The sequence below is a fragment of the Carettochelys insculpta genome, chromosome 3 (assembly GCF_033958435.1).
Source record: "Carettochelys insculpta isolate YL-2023 chromosome 3, ASM3395843v1, whole genome shotgun sequence".
NCBI classification, from domain to species: domain Eukaryota; kingdom Metazoa; phylum Chordata; order Testudines; family Carettochelyidae; genus Carettochelys; species Carettochelys insculpta.
The window spans coordinates 4,177,150-4,201,503 of record NC_134139.1 but is presented as its reverse complement, the minus strand read 5'-3'; the positions used below and the strand labels follow the sequence as shown (position 1 = coordinate 4,201,503).

The 24,354-nt window shown below is 51.4% G+C and overlaps 1 protein-coding gene across 1 annotated transcript in view; it reads right to left on the bottom strand.

Annotated features, from left to right (window-relative positions):
- TTBK1 (tau tubulin kinase 1) overlaps window positions 1-23,524 on the bottom strand; it is a 133,790-nt gene extending 110,266 nt beyond the window's left edge. The window contains exons 1-2 of the mRNA XM_074988423.1: window positions 23,441-23,524; window positions 3,059-3,206 (exon numbers count right to left, since the gene is read on the bottom strand). Of these exons, the coding sequence (XP_074844524.1) occupies window positions 3,059-3,206; window positions 23,441-23,509 (217 nt within the window). The 5' untranslated portion in view covers window positions 23,510-23,524. The remainder of the gene's footprint in view (window positions 1-3,058; window positions 3,207-23,440) is intronic.
- Window positions 23,525-24,354: the final 830 nt, after the last annotated feature.

Sequence of the window (24,354 nt, the reverse complement as noted above, 5' to 3'; positions counted from 1 at the left end):
GCAGTCAAAGGGTAAAAGAAAGCTGAGCATGTTACTTAATTCAAAACCAGTGAGGGCTTCAAAGAGAAGCTCTGATTAGTTGTGTTTTCTTTTCCCTGTGCTGTGAAAAGAGAAACTAACCCAGCACCAAGAGCAACAGTACAGTACATACAGAGAGAGAAGCCCAGCTGCCAAAATCCTGTTCCAAAGTGCCAACCCAATTCTGTTGTCTTTGAACAGGTTACTAATTACTTCAGCTAACGCACTGCCCGTTCACAAACACGACAACATTTCCTGCTGGAAACTGTATTCAAAAAGTTTCTTTTAACTGTGGTGCAGAATAAATGCTGCCAAGGCAGTAAACACCCCACGGCAGAGTTCTGTTAGTCAAAACAAAACAAAAAAGAATAAAGCGTCTTCGACTGCAAACAAGTCCACAGTCGACGGTTAAAGGCTACTGGGGGATACTGTATGGAAATGTTTCATTTAATTCTGTATCAGCGTTACTGAATTTTACTATTTAGCTGCTGCCTAAAGGCTTGCGCTGTCTGCCATTGGATTAAGAACTGTTGAAAGGGCTTCCTGTATACAAATGTCTACTTCCAAGTGATGTAACGCTACCAAGGGGGAGCAGAAACGACAGCAAAAGAAACTTAATAAGACTGGCACAAGAACTGGGCTGTTGCAGATTGATATGTCACTCTGACCCCTCGCTGGCACAGAGATGGTGTGGGAAAGTGATCAAGCGTTTCGACAGAACCCAGCCGCAGAAGTGTTGCGGCCAGTGAATGAGCAAAACCAAGAACGCACTACACTTTGTTATCTGTCCACACTATACATGATATCCAGGAAGCACAGGACTCAATCAATAATATTGTGAGGTGTGGGGGAATCGTGTCATACAATGTACAAGCAGTCTTAACTAATGTGGAGCAAGAAATCCTGCCCCATTTTATCACCACTGAAAACTTGCACATGGGCACGATGACACCTGTTGATTCAGGATACGGAAACCGACACGGGTGCAAGACCATGAAGTTAAACGTGGAGCTGCAGCCGTCTGTACGGTGCGGAAGGAGCACCAACTGTTGCAAACTGATGATCAGGGCTGCAAAGCCCAAGACTTGTTTCACTCTTTGAACCAGAGAGACGCTAACTGGTGTGGTGTCTTACCGACAGCGTCCCTGGCGCATGGCTTTGCTCAGAGAGGCACAGTCTGCAAATCGGACCATCTAGCTGAGGTGCTGAGAGGCTGCTGCAATAAAAACTGCCTCTTCTGGAAAGTGCAAGTGGTGTACAGTGCCCCCCCCCCGCCCCCCAGCATGCGCCCAGAGAACATGCTGGATTTGCCTTGGTGATGGCTAAGCTCTATTTCCCTCCAGAGTTTGGATACAGTAACACACATAGCAGGAAAGTCAAAACTATAGAAGGGTGATGCAGCATCCCTCCCTTCAGCCTGGGTCTGAGAGGCCCTGGTAGTAACAGTTGGGTGTTCGAGGAACTGGAGGCAATAAACGCAGGAAGGAGGGGTAGTTCAGTGGTTTGAGCATTGGCCTGCTAAACCCAGGGCTGGGAGTTTACTTCTCAAGGGGGGCATTTAGGGATCTGGGGCAAATAGATTTAAAAAATAAAAGTGCTTAGTCCTGCCAAGAGGGCAGGGACTGGACTCAGTGACCGCCTGAGGTCCCTTCCAGCTCTATGAGATGTGTATCTCCATATGTTATATTCAGGATCTTGTAATTCATTCAGCTTAGGGAACAGAAGAGCTAAAGTAAGTGTTAATAGAACATCCTTGGGAACAGTAGGTACCCAGCTCACAGCCAAACAACACCGGGAGGTAGGCACCACCATTGGGGGAGCATGAACCCTCTGTGGGCTCCACCCTGTAGTTCACACAGGCCACGTACTTTTAATGGCTGTACAGTTAGTAACCAACACCGCTGTATTTACAAAGGGGGAAGTGAAGGAGTGAAAACCCAGGCCTGGCCTGACCACTGAAAGAACACAGTAAAGAAGCAGGCGTTACGAACGCAAAAAGGCTGAATCCACGAGGGGCCTTGTAAATAACTCGTGGCTGGTGAATAGGAAGTAAGCAGAAGAGTCACATGTGAACAGCTTGCAGCTGCTGCTCTGCTCTAGCACATTGGATAGCATATGGACAGCTCCCGATCCCTACAGGGACTGGTTCACAAGCTCAGTAAGCCAAGCCTAAAGCACGTGCTACAAGGTAGGATGCAAGTCACACGTGTTAGTCGGTTTAGCTAAGGGTATAATCTGACGTATAATTAGGTACGCTGGTGTTGTGGTTCAGCCTGACCCAAGCTGACACACCTGAACCCGGTCGCCTTAGCTATAGCTTTATGAAACGCCCCTACAGAAACCTCAGTGACAAGTCTGAGTTCCAGGGAACGGGAGGAAACACTCACACCAGAGTGGGGAGGCGCGTGGATGAGCCCAGTGGAACGGCTCTCAGGCTCTGGGAGCCCAGTGCCACGCAGGGCATGACAGAGCTCCATGCTGAGACATTTAGGCTACGTCTGCACATGCCCCAAACTTCGAAATGGCCACGCAAATGGCCATTTCGAAGTTTACTAATGAAGCGCTGAAATGCATATTCAGCGCTTCATTAGCATGCGGGCGGCAGCGGCGCTTCAAAATTGATGTGCCTCGCCGCCGCGCGGCGCGTACAGACGGGGCTCCTTTTCGAAAGGACGCCGCCTACTTCGAAGTCCCCTTATTCCCATGAGCTCATGGGAATAAGGGGACCTCGAAGTAGGCGGGGTCCTTTCGAAAAGGAGCCCCATCTGGATGAGCCGCGTGGCGGCAAGCCATGTCAATTTCGAAGCGCCGCTGCCGCCCGCATGCTAATGAAGCGCTGAATATGCATTTCAGCGCTTCATTAGTAAACTTCAAAATGGCCATTTGCGTGGCCATTTTGAAGTTTGGGGCATGTGTAGACACGGCCTTAGTGTCACAAATGCTCTAAGCAAGGCGGAAGGAGAAGGTCAGAGAGGGACTCGGTCTCCAACCCTGCCTCTTCCGCACACAGCTGTGGGTTACCAGCTCATTCCCACCTTACCTTGCAGCTTCTTCAGGACAGCCACCTCCATCTTGAGGACCTGTTTGGGCTGCTGGGCTGACTCCACTTTCAGGGCCACATTCTCACGGGTCAGGAGATCCATTGCTTCATAAATCTCACCAAAGCCACCACCACCGATCTTCTTCAGCTAAACAGAACACAAAAGCAGGGCTCAGCACGAGCGGGCAGGACCACGCCCGCCCATGTACCGTCGCCCAGCAGGAAGGAGCAGGTCACCAGCCCCTTCGCTGTGACAGGAGGTACTGGGCCAGTGCCCCATGTTGCACCTGTTGCAGTCAGAACAGGAATGGTCTGAGGTCGGTCAAAACAAGCGTGAGGGGAGTCGGGCCCAGCCAGGCATGATGGGTCAGAAGACAAACTACAAGCCCAGTGCCAGAAGGCGGGTAAGGCCAGGTTAGCCGGAGACCAGGAGGAGGAGACAGACAGACTTGGGAGCTGCCTCGCAGAATGACAGCCAGAGTCAGGTCCGGCTGGGGTACCAGGGAGTTGGGGCAGGACAGCAGGAGCACAAGAACCAGGGCAGAGCAGATCCCAGCTGTACGGGCAAACTCCTCTTTGTGTGCTGGGCTTATATGAAAGCTGTGGACCAACCGGGACCCTGAGCATTTTGCCAATCAGCTGCCAGGAGGGGAGTCCTCCGTCAGGGCTCAGTGCCGCCCTACCAAGCTGTTGGCAGGTCCCTGGGTAGCAGCCTGGAGCACATTGCTCTAAAGAATCCTATGGCTCTGGGTCCGAACCTCGTAGTCCACACCACCACCCGTTGCTGCCCGGGGAGGTAACAGCTCAGCTTCCCGGCCTCGCTGTGAGGTGCCCATCCTGTGACAGAACAGAGAGGCATCTGCCCAGCTTCCCAGTCTGCCTGCTACTTGCAGCATAAGAGAGGGGAAGGAAACGTGCTTTCCGGCTTTGTGGCGCCTTAAATTCTCAGCTGATTTGGGACTGGCCAGATCCCAGCACAGGTAAGAAGAGGCTTAAGACGGCTCATCTCCCAGCCAAACAAAATAGGGACGTAAGGCTTATTCCAGGTGCCCCATCCATTCAGGGAGACCCACTTGGGGACCACCAAGGCAAAGGGATCCCTCATCCACCCCCACTTGCTCTGGGCATGGTGAAGAGAAGCACTTCTCGGCCCATGTGCTGCAGCGAGACATAACACTAACGTTACTAGCACCTGGGACTGATGCTGAGAACTGTCTGGCCTGGACGGCCAGCTCCTTTCAGCTTCTCCCTGTTCAACTGAAAGGAAAAAAGCTGTTTGCACAGGCACCGCCTTAGCTCACCACTACTATCCCCGAAAGCCCTGTAGCACCTAGGAGACTAACCCCTGTATTAGGTCATAAGTGAGCACGGCATGCTGGGATCCACCTTCCTAGGCCACAGCCCTTACTAAGAGCACTTCACACCTGTGTCATGCGTCCCAAGAGCATCGGATTAAACCTCACAAACCCCCTGCGAGGAAGGTTCGTGTTAGCCCCATTTCACAGATGCAGAAATCAAGGCAGGTTTACGAGGGCTAAATGACTTGCCTGAGACCCCCTAGGAAATCTGTGGTGGAAGTGGGGGATCGGACTCCTTGTGTTAGTCTCGCTCTTCCGCATCTCAGACGATGAGGGAAGGCACAGAATGCTTTGCCCAAGTGTGTGCCCCACACTTTGGCCACTGCTCTCCGAGCAGGATAAATGTGTGGGGACCCTAGACAGGAGACCGCTCCCCTCTCTGGCTGACCCAGCCGTGCTACACACCCCGATGGGGAGAAGATTGCTGGGCTAACAGCGCTAATCATCTGTGCTGCTTCCTTGTTCCCCAGACAGCAATGGGAGAGGACAGCAGGTCTGCACAAACCCGGCCTGGTAACTCACAGCCCTGGGAAAATATTCCCCCGGGCACCTTTGAAACAGGCTCTTTAACCCCTGAGGCAGCACATTCAGCACATTCCAAGTGACCCTTGGCATCACCAGTCCCCATAATGAACCATGAGTGGCCTCACCCCACCTGGAGAGAGTGAATCCTTCAGCCCCCCACAAGAACCACACCATCCTGCAGCGCACCCTGCGTGAGCCCGCTCAGCCAGTGGGGCTGGGACTGCTTTTGGGGTGGAGGTGCTGAGCCGCACTCACATCAGACCTGTTGAGATCCGCTTGCCAGCTCTCCAGGACTGGACAGACTGGCTCCATCGCTGCAATGGCATCCAGTCTGGGAGGTTGGCACTCTCACCGCCCCAGGCTGGGGGCAGCTGCAGAGCCCCAGGCTGGGACCCCAGGGGGGTGAGTGGAGCCTGCAGCAAGGCCAGTAGGACCGGGGGGAAGTGGGGGCTGCCCGGAGTCCAGGATCTGGAGCTGAAGGAGCTGGCAGTAGGCCAGCTCCCAGGTGCAAAGCTGGGGGTGCTGCAGTACCCCCCCACACCTCTACATCCCATGCCTACGCATTAAGTGTCCTGAGCCCTGCACAGTACTCTCCTGCTAGCAATTGCCAGGCCAGCCCTTGCTCTTGTCGGCAGCCCCTCACCCGCCCCAGCTACGCCCACCCACAACGTGTCTCTGCTTCGGTTGTTCACCCCCACTCCTCCGGGTGGGCGGCTGTTCCCGAGCCTCACTCCTCCGTCAGCGCCCAGGCATCACTGCACTGCCTTCCCCAGTCTGTCTATCACGTGCTCTGCAATGACAGCGCTCCTGTCAACCCTGGCACGTCAGTGGGCGCTCCCCAGACACCCGTGGGGAGCAGGGGCTCACGGCTCAGTCGGTATTTCACACCCCTCTGCGTGGGTTAAACCTGCTTCGCCTCAGGAAGGTTTTTCTTTGCAACCACGAGGGCTGGACGCTGCTTTGTACGACGTAAAAGCCTTGCTTCTTTACAGCCTGAATGCGCCGTGTGGCTCTCAGGGGCAGCCGGTCTCTGTGGGCAGAGTAACCCCAGGACCAGAGAAAGCGAATCCAACCCAGCCAGTTCACAAGGACTGAGCTACAATGACCAGAGGGCCAGGAGGCAGAGGGAAACAGGCTGTGCCCTGGGAAGGGGAAGCCACACCGGCATGGAGCAAGCTCCAGTGATGAGTCCCTGGTACAAGGGGCCAGGGACTGAGAGAAGCAGCCCTGAGGTTACCGCTATGGGAAAAGAGAAGAGCTGGCTGAAACTGACGGGCTGCGTCTACACGATGAGATAAAGTCGAATCCGAGGCAGCTAGCTCGATGGTGCCAAGTGACTGTCCTCACCGCGAATGCCGTGAGCGTGAGTTAGGGAGCGCTAATATCGAGAACAACAAGAAGTCTTGTGGCACCTGATAGACAAACAGATATTTTGGAGCATAAGTTTTCGTGGGCAAAGTCCCGCTTCATCAGATGCATGAGTTGGGGGGGTGATTTCAGAGGGGTATTTAAAGAGTGGGGTCCCAGTAAGAGGAGGGCCAGAGCTGACAAGGTCTATTCAGCAAGGTGGAAATGGCCTAGTACCAACAGTACTTATCAAAAAAGAAAAAGCAAGTCAGATCAGACAGGGGGATGTGAGCCTTTGTCACTGTCTAATGGGGAGACATTAACACCCAGAGCAGAGAAGCTGCCTTTGTAAACTGCGAGCCACTCCCAGTCTCTGTTTAATCCGTGGTTAACGGAGTCAAATTTGTGAATAAATTGCAGCTCAGAGATTTCTCTCTCCATTTGATTTTTGAGATAGCGTAACATCTTCGGAACCGGCTGGGTGTAGCGTCAGGTTAGACGTTAGCAGTTCAAATGAAGGCTGGTGTGGAAGCTCCATGTCGTTGCATTGAATTCGTTACCCTCCAGAGGCTGAATGGAGCTGCTGCACCTGGCTCTGGACTCCCCCAAGCCAGGCGCAGCAGCGCTGGTCAGTTTCCCGGCTCCCTCAAGCTGCGAGAACCCAGGAACCAGACAGCAGGGTGAGCACTGCCAGCGGTGGGGGTGCAGCAGGGCCTGGGGGAGGGCGCACAATGTGGGGCTGAGGGAAGCGTGGGATAGGTTCCCACAATGCACTGTGGCAACAGTCAGTGGTTGGCCACTCTGGTGTGGCAGCACTAACGCGACGTTGCGTGTGTGCACTTTGTGGGAAGTGAGGATACTCAAAATCGAATTTATAAACCCAGCGCCATAAAATTGAATTTAATAAGGTCGCATTTATCTGGTCGTGTAGACATAGCCTGGGCCTCTGCCAAGAGCAGGAGTGCCTGAAACCCCTGGGGGGGCACCTCTGGAGCCTGGAGCTAAGGAATAAGTTACAAGACTATCAAAACCAAAAGGCAGTCCAGTGAAACTTTAAAGACTAACAAAATAATTTATTAGGTGCTGAGCTTTCATAGGACAGACCCGCTTCTTCAGCCCACATCCAGACCAGAACAGACTCAGTGTATAATAATAACACAGTAACACTGCATCTGTTCTGGTCTGGCTATGATCTGAAGAGGTGCGTCTGTCCCACGAAAGCTCACCACCTAATACATAATTTGTTAGTCTTTAAAGTGCTACTGGACTGCCGTTTTGTTTTGATAGACTCTAGACTAACGCGGCTAGCTCGCTGCTACAAGTGAAAAGACGGTTTGCTAACCACTGTGAAGAACACACACTTCCTGGGAAAAGCCTGACCCCAGCAGAGCACACATTGGACTCGGGAGAAATCCAGGGTCCCATCTGCATTGAGCAGAGCGGAGGCAGCCTGTGGGTGTATGTTTGATACCCTGGCTCCTAGGGCTCCTACAGGCACATTTCACTGGTATTCACATGCTGGAGCAAAGAACAAGGTGGAGCTCGTTTTCAATACTTAAGCAAAAATCTGAGTCCCAGTAGTACCTTTGGGGGGTTATTTAAATGACAAACATCATAGTACGTTGTTGGCATCCCCAAGGGTCATGTCTCCCTATCGACCTCTACAGAGCATCCCCCGTAGATATAAAACAGTTGGGACAACACAGCCCAGAAGGAGCTCCAGATCCTGACTGTGACGGGGACGGAAGTAGCTACACCCTAAAGACGCTCTCTCCAGAGTCATGCTGAGGCACAGCACGTGGCCATAGGGAAGCTGATACTGCCTCAGTCACTTTCCTTGCGCCATTAAGGGATTCTTCTGCTCCCAGCAGAATGCAGATCAGTGAGGGCGGGGGGGTGGAGAGGACTTGGGGGGCAGGTGGACAATGAGCCACCCACACGCCCTGGGTGCTTAAAAAAAAAAAAAAAATCACACACACCAGTGCGTCCATTATCACCACCGCAAATGTACACAGGCAGCTGCCAGGTCCCCGCCTGCCTTTGCTGCTCCCTTTCATCTGCCCGGCCTCCCTTCCTCTGGTCCCACTTGATAGCTCTTCCCGTACAGCTCTCTCCCCAGCCTGTCCCGTCACCCCCAACAATGCAGAGCTCAGAGGCGCAGCGGGGTTCCTGTGCCAGCGTCTGGGGGAGTGCTAGAACAGCCTCCCTATCTGATTGCAAAGCTGGGTTGGACCCATAGCCACTCTCCAGCAACAGCCCTTTTTAATTAGGGTGACCATATCTCTCCCGCCCAAATATGGGACAAGAGGAATGATGCCGTCCCGGCCAAAATGGGACAGATGGTCACCGCACCTGGGAATCGGGGGGGGTGGCTGCCCTTGTGGGGGCTGTCACCCTCCCAGTGAAGCTTCCGGCTTCCACCAGCTGGGGGGCCATCGTGCTGCCGCTCCAGCTCCCGGATCCCCCAGCCAGGGGAAGCTGGGGGGCAGCCAGGATGTCCCGCTCTGGCTCCCCTGGCCAAGGGAAGCTGGGGAGTGGGGCAGCCATGGCTGGGTCTGGCTCCCGGCTCCCCCAGCCAGGAAATGCAGGGGAGACGCTGCTTTGTTGCACAGGTCCAGCTCCTGGCCCCCCCCAGCCGGGGGAACCTGGGGTGGGGGGGGCAGCCGTGCTGCCACAGGGGAGCTGGGGGGCAGCCACACTGCCACGTGGTCCAGCTCCCAGCTCCCCCAGCTGGGCAAAGTGGGCAGCAGGAGCATGAAAATACAGGGCAATTAGCCCCTTTGACAAAAGAAATCAGGACACCGTCCTGGCGTCCCAAATACGGGACCGTCCCACCGAAACGGGGACGTCTGGTCACCCTATTTTTAATTGCTCTGCGCCCAGCACTCGTAGTTAACGCTGGAGCTGGCAGAGTACCTGGGCAGATGGTTTGTATGAAAGACATAAGCAGACAAGAACTGAAATCGATTGCATTTCTCTGTCCTCTCACTCTTTCTCCCAACGGGCACAACCCTGCAGTACTTACCCCTGCCATTCACAGGGGAGATAAGGAAAAACTGCATGATTGGGCCTCTGGAAATGGCAGAGAAGAAAGAGCAGATTTTTGGAAAGACCCCTCCCAGGTCCAGCACCCTCAGGACCTGCCCAGTCCCGAATGAGGGACTTAGCCAGCCCAAGGGAGGACAATTCCAGCCCTCCCGCTGCCAGCCGGGCTCTGCTCCTGGCTGCCAGCCCCTCAGCAGCCAGACGCTCCCGGCTGCCCAGGCTGTCTGGTCTGGACCCCAGATGTTGTCAGACCAAAGAGGTTTAAACTGTGCATTGATTTCATTGAAGTGTAATTTGAAAGGGAGAAAATAATTTGGGCTCAGGCCCATTTTGTTTCTTTACAATGAGGAGAGACAGCCTGGAAGGGACCTGGGGTTTGCTTTTGTCGGTTTGTACTTGCTTTGGAAAAATCAGGACTCTCCACTCTTGCCTTTCCTGTCTGCGCTGGACTTCTCCTGGTAAGACCAGACACCTACACTGGGACCTCACTCTTAGCTGGCAGGCCAAGGCTGCAGGATCTTTAACAAAGATGTCATTGTTCTCCCTGGTGACAGTTATCACAGAGGGAGCCGTGTTAGTCTGTATCTTCGCGAACAACAAGAAGTCCTGTAGCACCTTATAGACTAACAGAGATTTTGGGGCATGAGCTGCCTTGGTCAAAGACCTGCTTCATCAGATGCATGGGTCTTTGCCCACAAAAGCTTATGGCCCAAAATCTCTATTAGCCTATAAGGTGCCACAGGGCTTCTTACCGTTCTCCATTGTCTACTTATATTATTCTAATAAATAGGTGCTAAATAAATAAAAAGCAAAGCACTCGGAAGTGTAAGGGAACAGTTTCTCCTTTGATTGCACAGATTTCACTTCCTTGCTCCCTGTGATGTCATGACCATGCCCGCTCTCCATTTTTCCATAGTCTTCCAGAAAAACAAAGTTAGCCAAGATCTAAATTTGCCCTGTAAAAAACCTGCAGAAAAAGCATAAAGAAGAAAAAAAAAGGACAATCACAACTCCTTTCCCATTGTAGGTCACCTTTAAGTCTTCACCCTGTATGATAATACACAGCATTTTGTACAATGCCCAAGGGGGCCAGCTTATGCCTGCTGAAGGAAATGTAGTTTCTAACTTGGGTGCACATAACATCTCAATCTTATTGGTGCATCAACAATTTTGTTGCACTGAAGGTATTTATTTAAAGTCCTTCCTGACAAAGCACTAAAACAAAACCACCCAATGCCACTGCTGAATCCATCACTGAATACCTGCAGAGCAGCAGTTAGCAGTAGCCCGCTACATGCAGTGCTGGTGACAAAACAGTAGCTACTGGATATTTGAGGGAGTTTGTGTGTCTGTCTCTCTGCCTGTGAGTCTGTTTGTTCAAGGCTCTTCCAAAACGGTAAGAGCTAGGGCCACATTTGGTAACCAGCTTCCTCTTAGCATAACTTAAAGCAGGGTCTGGGTTTGGTTGTGCCAGGACAATGGGATGTGCCTGGAATGTGCTGGTTTCCCATATAACACAAAGGGAGGGCTCTGCTAACAGGGATAGTTATTACTGCAGAACGACCACAAGGGAGCGAGCACACTGATAAGGGAGTGACCGGCTGGTGCAAGGGCTCTGGATGCTGCTGGCCACTGGCCATGGGTAAGGTGCTGCTGGCCAGGCAGTACGGCCCCCACACCCAGCTGACAGATGTTCCGCGAGGCCAGCTGGAGCTGTCTCGTGGTGGTGGTGGGAGGAAGGGAATTAGGAGAGAAGTGACAAGATGCAGACAACCCAGACTGGAAAAGGGGAGGAAACAGAGAAGAGTCTGACAGTGGAAATGCCAAGATAGTGAGCCCCAAACAGGCGTGAAACTTCCCCCGCTGAGCAACACTGAGTAGGGACATAAAGGGCTGAGTAATAAGTACAGTCTGCAGGGTAAATTTTCTTATTCTCCCCTGGAGGTTTGTGCAAATCTCACATTGGAACTGGGGCGGAGGGACCTGTGGATGTCTTCTGGGAAATGAGAGGGGTAATCCTGAATTCCTATTGTGCCTCACAGACCATAAAGCTAACAGGGACCTGAGCCCTCTTCACCGCCTGATCTTGGCACCCTGAGCACAGAGAGAAACAAGCAAAACGACCCAGGGGGCCAGAACCACAGCAAGGGCCAAAGGCGAAGAAGGAAAAACAATCTGGAGCTGGAATCAAGTATCAGAGGGGGAGCCATGTTAGTCTGTATCCACAAAAACAGCGGAAAGTCCCGTGGCACCTTATAGACTAGCATATTTATTGGAGCATCAGCTTTCGTGCTTTGTCACATGTTTCCGCTGGAATAGGAAGGTTTTGCAAACGAGATGGTTAAAAAGATATAGACATGAAAGAACAACTGAGAAGGTCCTTTATGGTCAGCACAGTTCCTGCGAGAGCTGCCAAAATCACCCCCGAGCTTCCTGGCCGGATACGATGATTGTGAGACATGGCAAGAGGAGCAGTAAGGTGAATCCATTTGTACTTAAAGTGCAAGGAAGAGCTCATGCCAGGGCATCAGGTGCCGCCCCCAACCTGGCTCTGCCCATCTAACTTCTGAAGCTTCATTTTTTTTATCCCCCACCTCTCGAAAGAAATGCTAGGAAAGTAACTGGGCCTAATGCTGCCCGCCGCCTAGACCACCGACGTCTGCCTCTCGCTTGGCAGACCCAAGTATTAAAGTAACCGATACCCACTCCAACGAGGGCTGCGCACGACAAGATACAAAGCTGTCTGGGGAGGTCTTCCAAAGGCCCCCTTTCAGCTTCAGCTTTCAGAAAGCTCCCAACCACGCTGCAGAGGTGCAGCAATGTCCAAGCCTGACTGCAGCCTGTGTCGTTGACGAAACAAAGCTTTCAGTGTCTTTGGATGGGAAAAAGAGCTCCATTAACCACAACAGGAGGAGCGGAACTGTGGCAGTTCCCGCTGAGTTAAACACAGGGCAAAAAGACTTCTAGGCTTCGGCACGCAGCAGTTACAGGCACAGCCTGCGAACCACTGGCTCTTTGTTATGTACTAGCCTGGGGAGAAAGCCCTCAAGATCATTCCTCTTTAGCTCCCTGCCAGTCTCCAGAGCCGGTCAGCCTTGCTCCTTTTACCAGCCGGGGTGGGGAGGGGGCAGAGGATGGGATTGGAGAGCTTCTTTCTGACACAGCACTGCTGGTTCAGGGTGTGAGCTCAGCACACTGTGGCCACCAGTCAGTAGTTACCAGCAAGGAGGCGATATGCAAAGCAACTGGGAACACTGCATAGACAGCAGCAGTATCTGCTGAACATCCCATCTGCACACGGGACAGACCTATACTGGGGCAGATTCAGGGCTTCACAGCCAAGACGATCGCTGTCTTCAAGGCGCCCCGCTTCACGGGCTGAAAAAGGTGGAAAATGTGCAACGACTGAGGCGGGGACTTGCAAGACGACAGAGGGTAGCCCCGTGATTGAGGCAGCTCGGTCCTGCCCTGGAGGAGCTGGGTCTAGCCTCGCCAAGGCCACCGAGTTCCCGTGTGATGCCAGGCACATCACCTCAGCAAAATGCTTCAACACATGGCCACTGACTGCGTGGCCCTTGTTCCCGGGGTGGCTGGCATAAAGGCACTAAGCACCTCACTTGCACCGAAGGCCCTAAGAGCTCAGCTTTGAACACACCAAGCGCTGCATAACGTTAAGTACTCTGAAAAACCAGCTCCTACACGTCTCAAATTGGGCACCAAAAATTGGTGGCTACGTTTTACTTTAATGTTGCTACATGTCGGTTTCCTGTCGGGTAACACCACCCCTTCCTCTCCTTGGGGTTGGGAAAAAATCAATCAATCAATCAATCGATCAGTCTATTGTTGTAAAGTCCTCAGATACAGTAAATCCTGGAGTTATGCGACCCCCAGGTAACACAAACTTTTGCACAAGTCTGCGAGGGGGAGATGGGAACTAGGCTGCCACCTCCCTTTGCTCCTCTTCGCTTGTGCACCCAAGAAACTGACCAGCCCACCAGGGCTGGTCAGTTTCCTGGCTGTTTCTCCCTGCCTTCCCCCAGGTGCACGGCTGTCATCCTGACAGCTGCGCCACTGGGGGAAGGCAGGGGAAAGCTTTTAGCCCGCGGGAGGGCTTTTAGCTCCCACGTGGCTGAGTGAAGGCAGGGAGAAGGGGCTGCAAGCAGCGTCACGTTGTGCTTAACTTGCATTAAAGCGAGTTACGTGCAACTTGAAGCCGCGTATGTTGAGGGTTCACTGTACTAGAGGGACAACTACCGACTGCGTCATGAGGAATATGCACAAGTAGGGCCAATTCATGTGCCCAGCTCACCTCCATACGGCCATTACCTAAGGTTTAAGCCCTTGACTTTTTGACCTTCATGCTCACGGAAGAGCTTTTCTGTGTGCATTTACTATTTGTAGTCAAACGGTGTCCAGAAAGCTGCCAGTGTTGAGGAACATGAGAAGCAGCTGGGTGGGGGAGAGGGTGAAACCAGCCTGTTACACACAGGGAGCAGAGGTGACAGCTCACCCTCCAGCCTGTGGATGCTCTGCAGACAGTCCAGCCAAGGTCAGGGCTTCAGAGGCTGCTCCCATTTTGTTTGGGAGCTTTTTTCCGTGAAGATCTTACAGCCTGGGTGAAGCAGGGAAGGGGTCTGATGGAGAAGTTGGCTGGTGGGCAAAAGAAGGCTTCTGGATGCATTGAGCACATTACCAGCACAACCCTACAGGCTGCAGCCAGGTAACTATTGTTCTTTCTTTCCTCCCGGTGCCCAAAGGGTGCTGAGAGCACCACTGTGCAGAAAAGCTTGTGTTCCCTGCCCCGTGCTGACAACCTCGTGTTCGGCACAACAGCAGGAAGGCAGAGTAAAGCAACGAGCAAGGAGGCCGGGGTTTACCCGGCCACTGAACCAGGCACACGCACAGCGGGAGTGGGCTGGTTAAAACAAACCAGAAAATAAGTAAATCTCTTCATTGACTCATTTCTGCTGCATGCCAGGGAGGGATGGGAGGGGAACAGTGTGAGGGAATGGGGCAGAGAGAGGCGTGGATGCAGGAAGTGACATCATTAGAACCAGTGCAGGTACAGCCGAGTGGGTCCCAGGATATTACAGGGCCACGGTGGGTGAGAGAATTCCTTCTACTGGACCAGCCAATCGCTGCGCTCTCAGACAAAATGAGAAAAGAGAAAACCAGCCCATCTCCCTCGGGTGAAGACTCTTCACGGAGCAATCGATCACTCAACTGTTGATTTATCGGTTCTCATCCGCAAAGGTGAGCCTGGGTGGTTAAATTCCTAACTGTGCTCCATGCTGCAAGCCCTGGCTTGAGCAGAGCTGCTGGACATCTGGTCTCCTACCACAATCTGTAACCTGCAAATCCTATTTTTGTCCTATCACAGCGGAGGTGTTCATAGGCCTTTCTACCCTGAGTGGTCCTTTACAACATGTGCTAACTACCTACAATCTGTTCCAGCCTGCAGGCAGGTGTGATGCTGGGAGTACCTTTCCCAGACCAGAAGAGCTTAATAGCTTGTATCTTGCCAACAGAAACTGGTCCAATAAAAGATATTACCTCATCCACCTTGTCTCTATAATTAGCACCAGGCAGAGAGGCTGCAAAGACCCTTCTTCTCCCGAACATTGCGTCCCCAGAGACTGCATGAGTCGTCCCCAGCAATTAACCCACCATACTAGCAGGTTTGCTTACGTAACAAAGTCTGTCTTCAGCTAATTTCGAATAATCCATGTCTGAGAACAAGGTTTAATTACGCTTAGCCAAAGCAATATTTTCTAGTGCCTGTTCTTTTTCACCTTTTCCTCTTTCCTCCCCTTCATTTCTTATGTGAATTTCTTGCCAGGAAAAGAAACCGTAAGAAGGTTTCACTGTAACCACATCACTCAGAATATGAGAACTTCACAAGCCATCAGCTGGTGTCTTGGTTCACTGCTGGAATGCAAGTGTGTAGCAGCGTCACAGGGGGTGTGGAGAAGGGTGACAAGAATGCTGTCAGGACAGGGAAAGTCTCATATGAATAGAAAAGGGAAATAATGGGACAGTTCGCGCCAGAAAGGAGACGAACTGTGTGTAAAGACGGCTGCTCGAGGGAAGAGAAAGCGCCTGCTGCCTCACAGAGCAGGGAAAAAGGGACTTCAATGGAAATGAAAGTAGCAAGTTCAAACCTGATGAAAGAGAAAAGGGTTTTCACACAGTGGGTAACAAGCCTGCGGAACTCACTGCCCCAGGACGCTGTCAAGGCCAAGCGCTTAGCAGGATTCAAAAGGAGATTGGACGTTGCTATTGATGTCAAGAATCAGCACTGCCCTTCTCGGAAAATTAACAGGAAGAGACTTGTAAAGGCACAAGCTGACTTCTAGCTATTGATTAGCAGCTGCTTTCCCTAGGGTAGGGTGTACCAGGACTGCCGTTACAGGGGTACACTCACTCCTGGGGCACCTCCGTGAGGCTGGGTCTGAGGATTAGCTCTCCACCCTTCAGTGTCCCTTTCTGTCTGTTCTTGCACAGCAGCCCTCTGCCATGCCAGGATGTGCACACTCCCTCTTTGCGCATCAGTCCCAGGGCCAGGTCACTAGTTAGTCCTCCTCTTCCAGGGCGCAAGAGCGCCAGATGGACACACCCAGGTCCAATGCCGCTTTCCCAGGGGCTAGCCGGGAACCTGGGCCTGCCTTGCATTCCACACCACAGCCCAGGGACCAAGTTTCTAGCAACCACCATATGCTCGATCTCAGACCCTCTTGCTCCTTTCCTTGGGTTCCTCCCCACCTCTCTAGCTGCTGGGAATCCCACGTGTGGGATTATGAGCCTGAGCTTCATCTGCTCCCTCCCCTCTCAGCTCCTCGTCCAGGGTTAAATCCCAGGATGCACGCACCTGTCCAGAACTTCTCCTTGTCCCTAGCCAGCTCCCTTCTCTCTGGAAGGTGACTTCAGAGCTCCACCCTGAAGCCCCTCCCCATACTTGCTTCCTGGCATTATACTCCTAGCCCAGTTTCTCCCTCAGCCAGTAGGCTCTGCCAAACACCGCTTCCCCGGCAGGTACAGCTTCTGGCCCACAACAACCTGCTCATGGCCTGTGTGGGATGAAGAGCCCATCACAGGGCTTAGCAAACAGTTCTGCCACTATCCCCTGAAGCAGCCGGTGCTGAGACCACCCCCAACATGGACTCCTGTTCTGATTGTCTCTGACTGTTCCTATGTTTCTAGGAGGAGGCCTTGCTGCTCATCCATAGACAGCATTTAAACACCTTCGAGCCTTGGGTTTTACTAAGTCCTATATGTAGTAACATTAACTTGTATACACACACCCCATATAAGAGTTAAATCTGGAGGTAACAGATGGCATCTACAATGACCCACAGAAATGAAAACCAAGAGACCAGCACAACAGAGCAGCGGAGCGTGGTGAGACAGGAGGGGTTGGAGTACAGAGATAAGTAGCACGATGGTCTCCTGGTCTATCACTAGGCCCCAGGAAATGCAGTAATACAAATGCTAATGGGTCACTGAAACCTGCGCAGTTACCTGCATGCCCCAGTTAGGCCAAGTAATCCCCCATCTGCTCCATCTCCCTCATCTAACTAATGAAACTATTGCATGCAAATTAACTGTACTGCAAGGGCGACAATTGGCTGCGTTACCTCAGCTATCTGACTCTCTTGGCAGGGCCTTGGTACGTGCCTTATTGCAGCCGTATTCAGCATACCTGCAATTCAGAAAGTCAGAATGGCTGAGATCTTAAAAACTGGACAATAACAGGCCATGGGAAAGCCACTGGTGAATCTGGAGCCAGTCGGAACAAAAAGAGCTCTCAACCACGTGCACAGGAATCCCCATCTCTGCACACTGACTCTACAGACATTTGTGGCTTCTGAGTGACTTTTCGGGAACCTTCTTACCTAAATAAGGATAATGTTTAGAGAAGTGATTAATGCTCCAAGGTAACCAAAGAGCTGGCTTGGCAGCTGCCTGAAAGACTCAGGAGCCATCAAAGTGAGCCTGTTGGGTTATCTAATTTCTAGATTGTTCCCTCCACCTGGCATTAGTTTTCATACATAAGGCTGTGAGCAATAGCCTCATCCATCCTGTACGTAATGTCTCCAGCACTTTTCCCCCAAGTGCATCACCCTTCTCTTCTGCAAAGCTTTTCTCTCTGGCGTGTCTTAATTGATCTAGTTCTCGCAGGTCATCCTATTCACCCTTACTGGCACCGACGTTCCCCATAACCTGCCAAGGACACCCGATGGCCCTTGGCAATTAAAGCTTTTGTTGTCAATTGGCTTTGTAGTCCACCAAGAGTCAAGCCACATGCTGAGGTCCATGTTTAGGGTGGGAGCCCAGAGCACCCAAAGAAGAACAAGCAGAATTGTTAATTACCCTGCAGCCATCCCAGGAGTCAGTTAGTTATCAACAATTACCTGTTCCATGAGAGTGACATAAAGCCACCAGCTGGTCCTCTCAGAGAATCTAAACCCAATCCTGTCTCTGATGCGTCACAGTGGAGGGTCCATAACCTGCTGGCTGGCAGAGAGGGGACCCAGACAGATTAAGGTAACTGTGGGAGAGGTAGAGGCAAACCAAAGCAAAAACCGGATGATATTAAATTTTTAGAACTTTATAAGAAAAGAGCCCAGCATTGTACCAGGAACATAAATAATAATACAGAACATTACCAAGCGCTTCCTACATATACTAATAAAACTACAGGACTCCAACACACTAAGCTCTGTGAATTGTACGTGCTGTGCCATTCGTACTAAAGGCATTGCTATTAACAACACCAAGCAAGATTACACCGCAACATCCTGCGCTGCTTCAGAGAAGAATCAACTTTTCCTCTCCTTGGCTGGAAGTCCCATGCCACTCCTGCCATCCTGTCTTCTGCGTCTCTTCAGCCTAAAGGGTCCCTTTGAGTGCGTGTTCCTGGGGCTGTCCCTCTTTTCACTGAGTTGGGTTTCCTCGCCAAGCGGGCCCCCACTTGTTTATCAGGCATCTTTGAACCGTCCGCCATTAACAGATGTCCAGCCAGTGAGCTCCTCTGTGGGTGAGCTTCCTCTTTACTCTTCTCTGGGTCTGCTTTCATCTAATGCAGCTTTCTGATCAGCTCCCTTTTTCATCAATTCAATTTCCTTTCATCTTTGATCCCCTCTCTCCCGGATGACTGTGGATTTTATTGCCCTCCCCTTCTCTTCTCTAGCACTGCCTACTTCTTTCCTGCTTCTCCTGATCTGAAACCTTTCCTACTTCCCTTCTTTCTTCCTCCTCCTTACTTTCCAGTCCCCCACTTTTACTGGCTCACCTCACCTCCTACCCAGAGCCCAGTGTACCTGCTAGCTCAGCATCTGGGTTCTTCTTCTTTCCTTCCTCGGTTGCCCCTTGTGGTAGAATCCGAGCCTCTCTGCTTCGCTCAGCTCAAGCTGCCCTCCTGTTGGCCATCTGCCTGCCCAGGAAGCTGTCACCCCAGCAGTCCTTCGGGAGAGAGGCCTCCATTATCATTTGTTTCTCTGCATCAGGGGTTGCAGTTGGGGTTCCGCCCAGGCTACGACGCTTCCTGCCGTGGGACCTGCAGCAAACGTCCCCTTCCTGTGAAGTACTGGGCCGCTTTCATGGCCACTGAAGCAGGCGTGTCTCTGCTGGGATCTGCACTCAAGCCCTCTGCTCCGTGCAGATACTCAGTACAGGTCACCTCATCCTGTTCGACTGGCCACAAGTCCGCCTGGCCCTTTCTGGGTCCCTGCCCTGCTCTTGTACACCTTGCTATAAGAGTTCAAGTTCCCATATTCCTGGCCATGCCATCCCAGTGCCAAGCACTTTTCACCCGCTCGTGCTGGCTCCCTGCCGTCCCTTCCACTTTCGTTACATCCTGTCCGAAACAGGGCACCCAGAACTGGATTCAAGGCATGGGCAGGTCGTGGATTTACAGACTGGCACTGTTATGTTTTCTACCCCTTTCCTAGTAGTTCCTAACATCCTTTGTCTCTCTGACCGCTGTGGTGCGGTGAATAGAAGTTTTCGGAGAACTATCCACAGCGAATCCAAGATCTCCATCTTGAGTGGTAACAGCTCATTTAGAATCTATCATTATATACGTGCAGTGGGATTATTTTTCCAATGTGCAGGATCAGTGTTGGATTTCCATATGTTGTTTTGTTGCCAGTCACCCACTTTTATCATACCCCTTTGGATTGGTTTATTGGAAGTTCTGGACTTGACGATCTTGAATAATTTTGTACCATTTGCCACTTGTCTTTTCGCTCCCAGTCCCCAATAATGAATATGTTGAATAGCACAGCTCCCAGTACAGATCTTCAGGGGACCCCTCAGTTTGCATTTATTTAATTATGAAACCTGGCCATTTAATCCTACCCTTTGTTTCTACTCTTTTAGCCGGTTACACGAGAGGAATTTCCCTTTTATCTCATGGTCACTTCGCTTCCACCGAGCCTCTGGTGAGGAACCTTCCTATTATCCGTATTAGAGTGTGATTTCCACATTTTAAAGGTTGTCTTTTTGCCTCTGACAGCCTCCATGACACTGCTGTATAGCCAACATGGCAATCTTCAAGTCCTCTTATTGTTTTTGCCGACTTGGGGTGCACATTTAGTCTGAGACTCGATTCTGGAGTTTTTAAGTAGCTCCCATGCTGCCTGCAGGCATTTAACTCTTGCAACAGCTCTTTAATTTCCACTCCCATTGTGCTGGTCCCCTTTGGGAGTTAAATGTGACTGCAGTGGGGGGATTTTGGGGAGATGGTATTATCCTCCCTACATTTCAGTCACTGTGACTCAGTGATTCAGTGCTCCATTCAGGACTAAAAGAACAACTGCCTTTCTCCTCGAAGGCTGCAGGACCAGCTGCTCCAAGAAGCAGTCATCGATGGAGTCTTGAAATTCGACCTCTGCATCACACTTCACAGTGACCTTTACTCAGTCGTAACTCAGTTTACAACTGCACTCTGTTAACGTAGTACCAAATCACCCCAGGGAAGCTTGGAAAAACTCTGATTGTTTGTATAGTTTTGATGGATATCATCAGTTGGGTTTTAAGCAATTTTTTCAATTTTTGTCTATGTAAATTTTCAAATTTGCACAGCATGATGGGACTTAAGCATTTCCTCCCTGACACTATTTCTATCGATTTATATTTTCATAGTTGCAGGCAATTATCTGAGGGAGAGGGGGTTTCAGACAATTATTTAATGACAGTCTCAAAGGAGTAGCCATGTTAGCACTTTAAAGACAAACAGATTTATTTGGGCATAAACTTTCGTGGGCCCACGAAAGCTTATGCCCAAATAAATGTGTTAGTCTTTAAGGTGTCATAGGACTCCTCATTGTTTTTAATGACAGTAGTTGTTTAATACTCAAAATGTTAAAGCTTTATAACCATTAAAACACAAATTGTCAATGTGACATCAATACATACAAAGTAAATGTCTTTAAATCAAATTAAGTTATCAAGCAGCATTTTTCTCTCTATTTTTTTCTATCTGTAAATTTTTACTCTCAGTGGAAATATTTTGTCCGTTTGTGGATGTGCAGTGACACTGATCTTTATCAACATCTTATCGATCAAAATATAATCCTTCCAAGCCTAGCTATAAACCAGTTGTAAACCAATTTAAGTTCATCCATACAAGGGGCTGCACTAGTTTAACTCAATCAAGTTAAAAATTGATTTCAGCTAAACCAGCGCAGCATTTGGGTGCACGGGGCCTCAGAAATAACTGCTAAGTACCAAGAGAAGCTGGCCTGCCTTCAACACAACTCACAGCAAGGTAATTTTGCGTGCATTCCTTTCTATAGCAGGAATGCCATGTCCATCACATGCTTTTTAAAGCGTTCTTTCCACCCAATCAAAAAAAAAAGGGTAATCATAAAAAGCAGCAAGATTCTGTCACACAATGTATCTCTGTTCTGGTATGACCCCAGCTAAAGCAGACAGGAGCCCTTTACAAAAGAAATTAACCCACTTCACTCACATCCCAATGGCTAGGCAGAGCGAAACCATTCACCTGTCAGCTGCCTCAGGACACAGTGAGAGTGAGATCAGCCAGCTACCAGCATCCAGAAGGGACAAGCTAAGGCTGCTCAGAGGGTTCACACAGACACATGTGCGAGTACATCTGTGAGATTCATCAGCGCCAGTCAAGCTTGTGTCCAAGGTTAACACGACTGCCAAAACAAACCTGCTCGTGACTCTGACCCCAGACCCGCAGTGCACCATAGGCCAGCGCTTTCAGGCGAGTTGGGAATCAGAAATGCCAGCGTTCCATTTTTCTAACAGTTTGAGGAAGGCATTTCACGCCCTTCAGGCTGCCTCCTGAATGACAAACTGGAGATAATATTTACTGACCTCAAAGGGTTGTTTGGGAGGGTTTGTGTGAGCACATTTTCAACACTGAGTATTGTTATTTCTACAACAGTCAGAGGCAATTATCGCTGACAGGGACATGCAACTTCCTCAGCACATCCATTTCTTACAGGCAGAGCAGGCAGCTAAGTCCATAGTTGAGGTTGAATGACACTTTCCATTATGTTCGGCTCCTTATAACTTTGCAACACTTAAGCTGTTCACGCTAACATTTTCCTGGCCGAACTTCTAGCTCCAGCTGACTGACTGTGAAAAGTTTCAGCGACACTAGATCTGTTGTTTCCGAGAGGGGGCTTAGGGCGTGGTACACTGTGCTTGCTAGTGTGAAAACATTTCACTGAAACCTTCTACAGGTCGAACCTCTCTAGTCCAGAACTCTGTCTGGCAACAGCCAGAATCCAGCATGATTTAGTTAGCTGGACAGCCACTTCTCATGGGTGTGGCCAAATCTCCCCCAGTCCCATAAAGTTTGTTAACATAAAGTTTGTCAGTTTCTAGCCACCAGCCCTGGTTCTGTGTTCTGTGCTGTTATTTAGCTCTAATTTGCCCCTAAACGCCTCCTAAGTGCCCAGTGAGCAGTGGAAGTGTTGGCAATGTGCTAGGCAATTTTGACCACCCATGATCTGGCAAATTCTCTTGTTCGGCACCAGTCCGGTCCCCAGGGTGCCAGATGAGAGAAATCCAACTTGTAGTACCTCTAGGCTCTAGGGCAGGGACTCGAAAAGTGGCAATGTGGTAGCTCAGCCTCTGAGAGCCCTGCTAGCCAGTGACTACCTGCGACCATTTGTCCTATCCAGAACAGCCTGGCAGGTTTGCTCTTCTAAAACACCAGCCATCTCCAAAAACTTTTCTGGCTGTCTGACTGACGCACTCAGCCCCAAAGGTGAAAGTATTGCTCTGCCCCAATATGCGGCACCGGTTAGAAAGGGACTGGCACTAGGGTGCTCCCCCACAGGTGGTGGCACATGCTCCCAGCGAGGCTCCCCCCAGCTCCCAGGGGGGCTCCCTGCCTGTCCTGCTGGCCTCATACCAGCTGGAAGCAGTGGGCACTGGCATGCTGAGAAAGGGGCCAGCTGGGGTACAGTAGGCGGAGGCACGTGCTCCCGGCTGGTCCTGCTGGCGCCTCGCCATGCTGTCTGGACGCTGCACAGGCATGCGCCACCCCTGCAGAAAGGACAGACAGAGGGGTCTTTGCTCACTGCCACCACTGCCTGTATGCAGCACCCCCAAAGACACAGCTCCTTGTGGGCAGGAACCGCAGCAGCTCAGGGCAGGGAGCAGGTACCTGGGCCTGAGCCCCCTGACCAGGACTGCCCCAGCTGAGCCCCCAGCCTGCAATCTCCCAGCGCGCGCGCACACACACACACACACACACACACACACACACCCTGCCCAGGAGGTTGCAGTACAAGAGCACCTGTAAGAAATTTGAGTTACTTTCACCCTTGCCTGACCCAGATTCCCCCCATCAGTGCAGCCTGACCAGCCCGGGGACCAGTGTTCTCTGTCGGCTACGCACTTGGGCGGCCGCCCAGGAGAGAGTCAGGTGCCGCCCAGCCAATTAGCAGAGCGCCCCCCGCTGGCAGCGTGTGTTTCTTTTAGGGCTTGGCGAACACAACAAAATGTATTCCGAGCATCGATGGAAAAAAATAGAGGGAACCCCGCCCGGGACCACCACGAAGCCATCACAGATAAGAGCCTTTTGGGCCAGTGATGGAAATTCAGAGTCGGGGCTACTCACCACTTTCCAGCGGTCCTTGACCACGTAGTTGGCCGGCAGAATGTCGACCTGTTCCCCTCCCCCACTCATGTTTGGTTCCTCCCTGATCGCTGCGACTAGGCACTGCATTTGCCAGCCAGAAAGTATTTTAGTCGCTCCCAATTTAAATGAGCCATTTATCTGGGAAGAAAAACAAGAGGGAGAAAAGGAAAGCGTTAGTGCAGGTCGTTGATGCTGGGGAAACTCCTTGTCACTGGTTCCGGTTTAGAGATAATCAGAAACAGCATCTCTGGGGGAAAGGCCCACTCACCTCAGCATGCAGCCACCAACAGCCTGCTCCACAACTGCCTCAGCTCTTTCCATGCACAAAACCAGCAGAAGCAACCAGGGCCCGAGTCCACAGCGCCAACCGAAGAGGTAACCAGTTACTGCCTACCCCATGCAGGGTCCCAGTGCTCTCGGGCCACAAAGCCAGCAACTCAAAGCTGGGCCGCTGCCAAATTCCGGCAAACAGTCTGAGTATCAACCGAGGGAGGGAACAATGAAAGAAGAGCCGTAATTGAAGCGAGGGTAGGATGGCTCTAGAGCACCAGTGTCACAAACACCGCTCGCAGCCAAGCAGAGAAGACAGGGACAGTCAGACGGGGTTTCAGCCACGTGTAGATTCGTCCTCATAACACACAAGCCCTGCTGCAAGTGTTAAATCCAAGCACAGAGCCAGACCTTGTTTAGGCGATACCCACTTCCCTTTCCCTCTCCTTTCGCTCGCTGTGCCCAGGGCAAGCTGCCAGGGGCTCCACATTACCTCATGCTGAAGCCAGCTTTGGTCTTGAGTTTGGGTTCGAGTCCCTGCACAAAGGTGATGCTGAGTTTCACAGCAGTGCTAATTCTTGCTCATTTCAAAGAGCCTTATTGGTTAGCTTTCCTGCTACCAC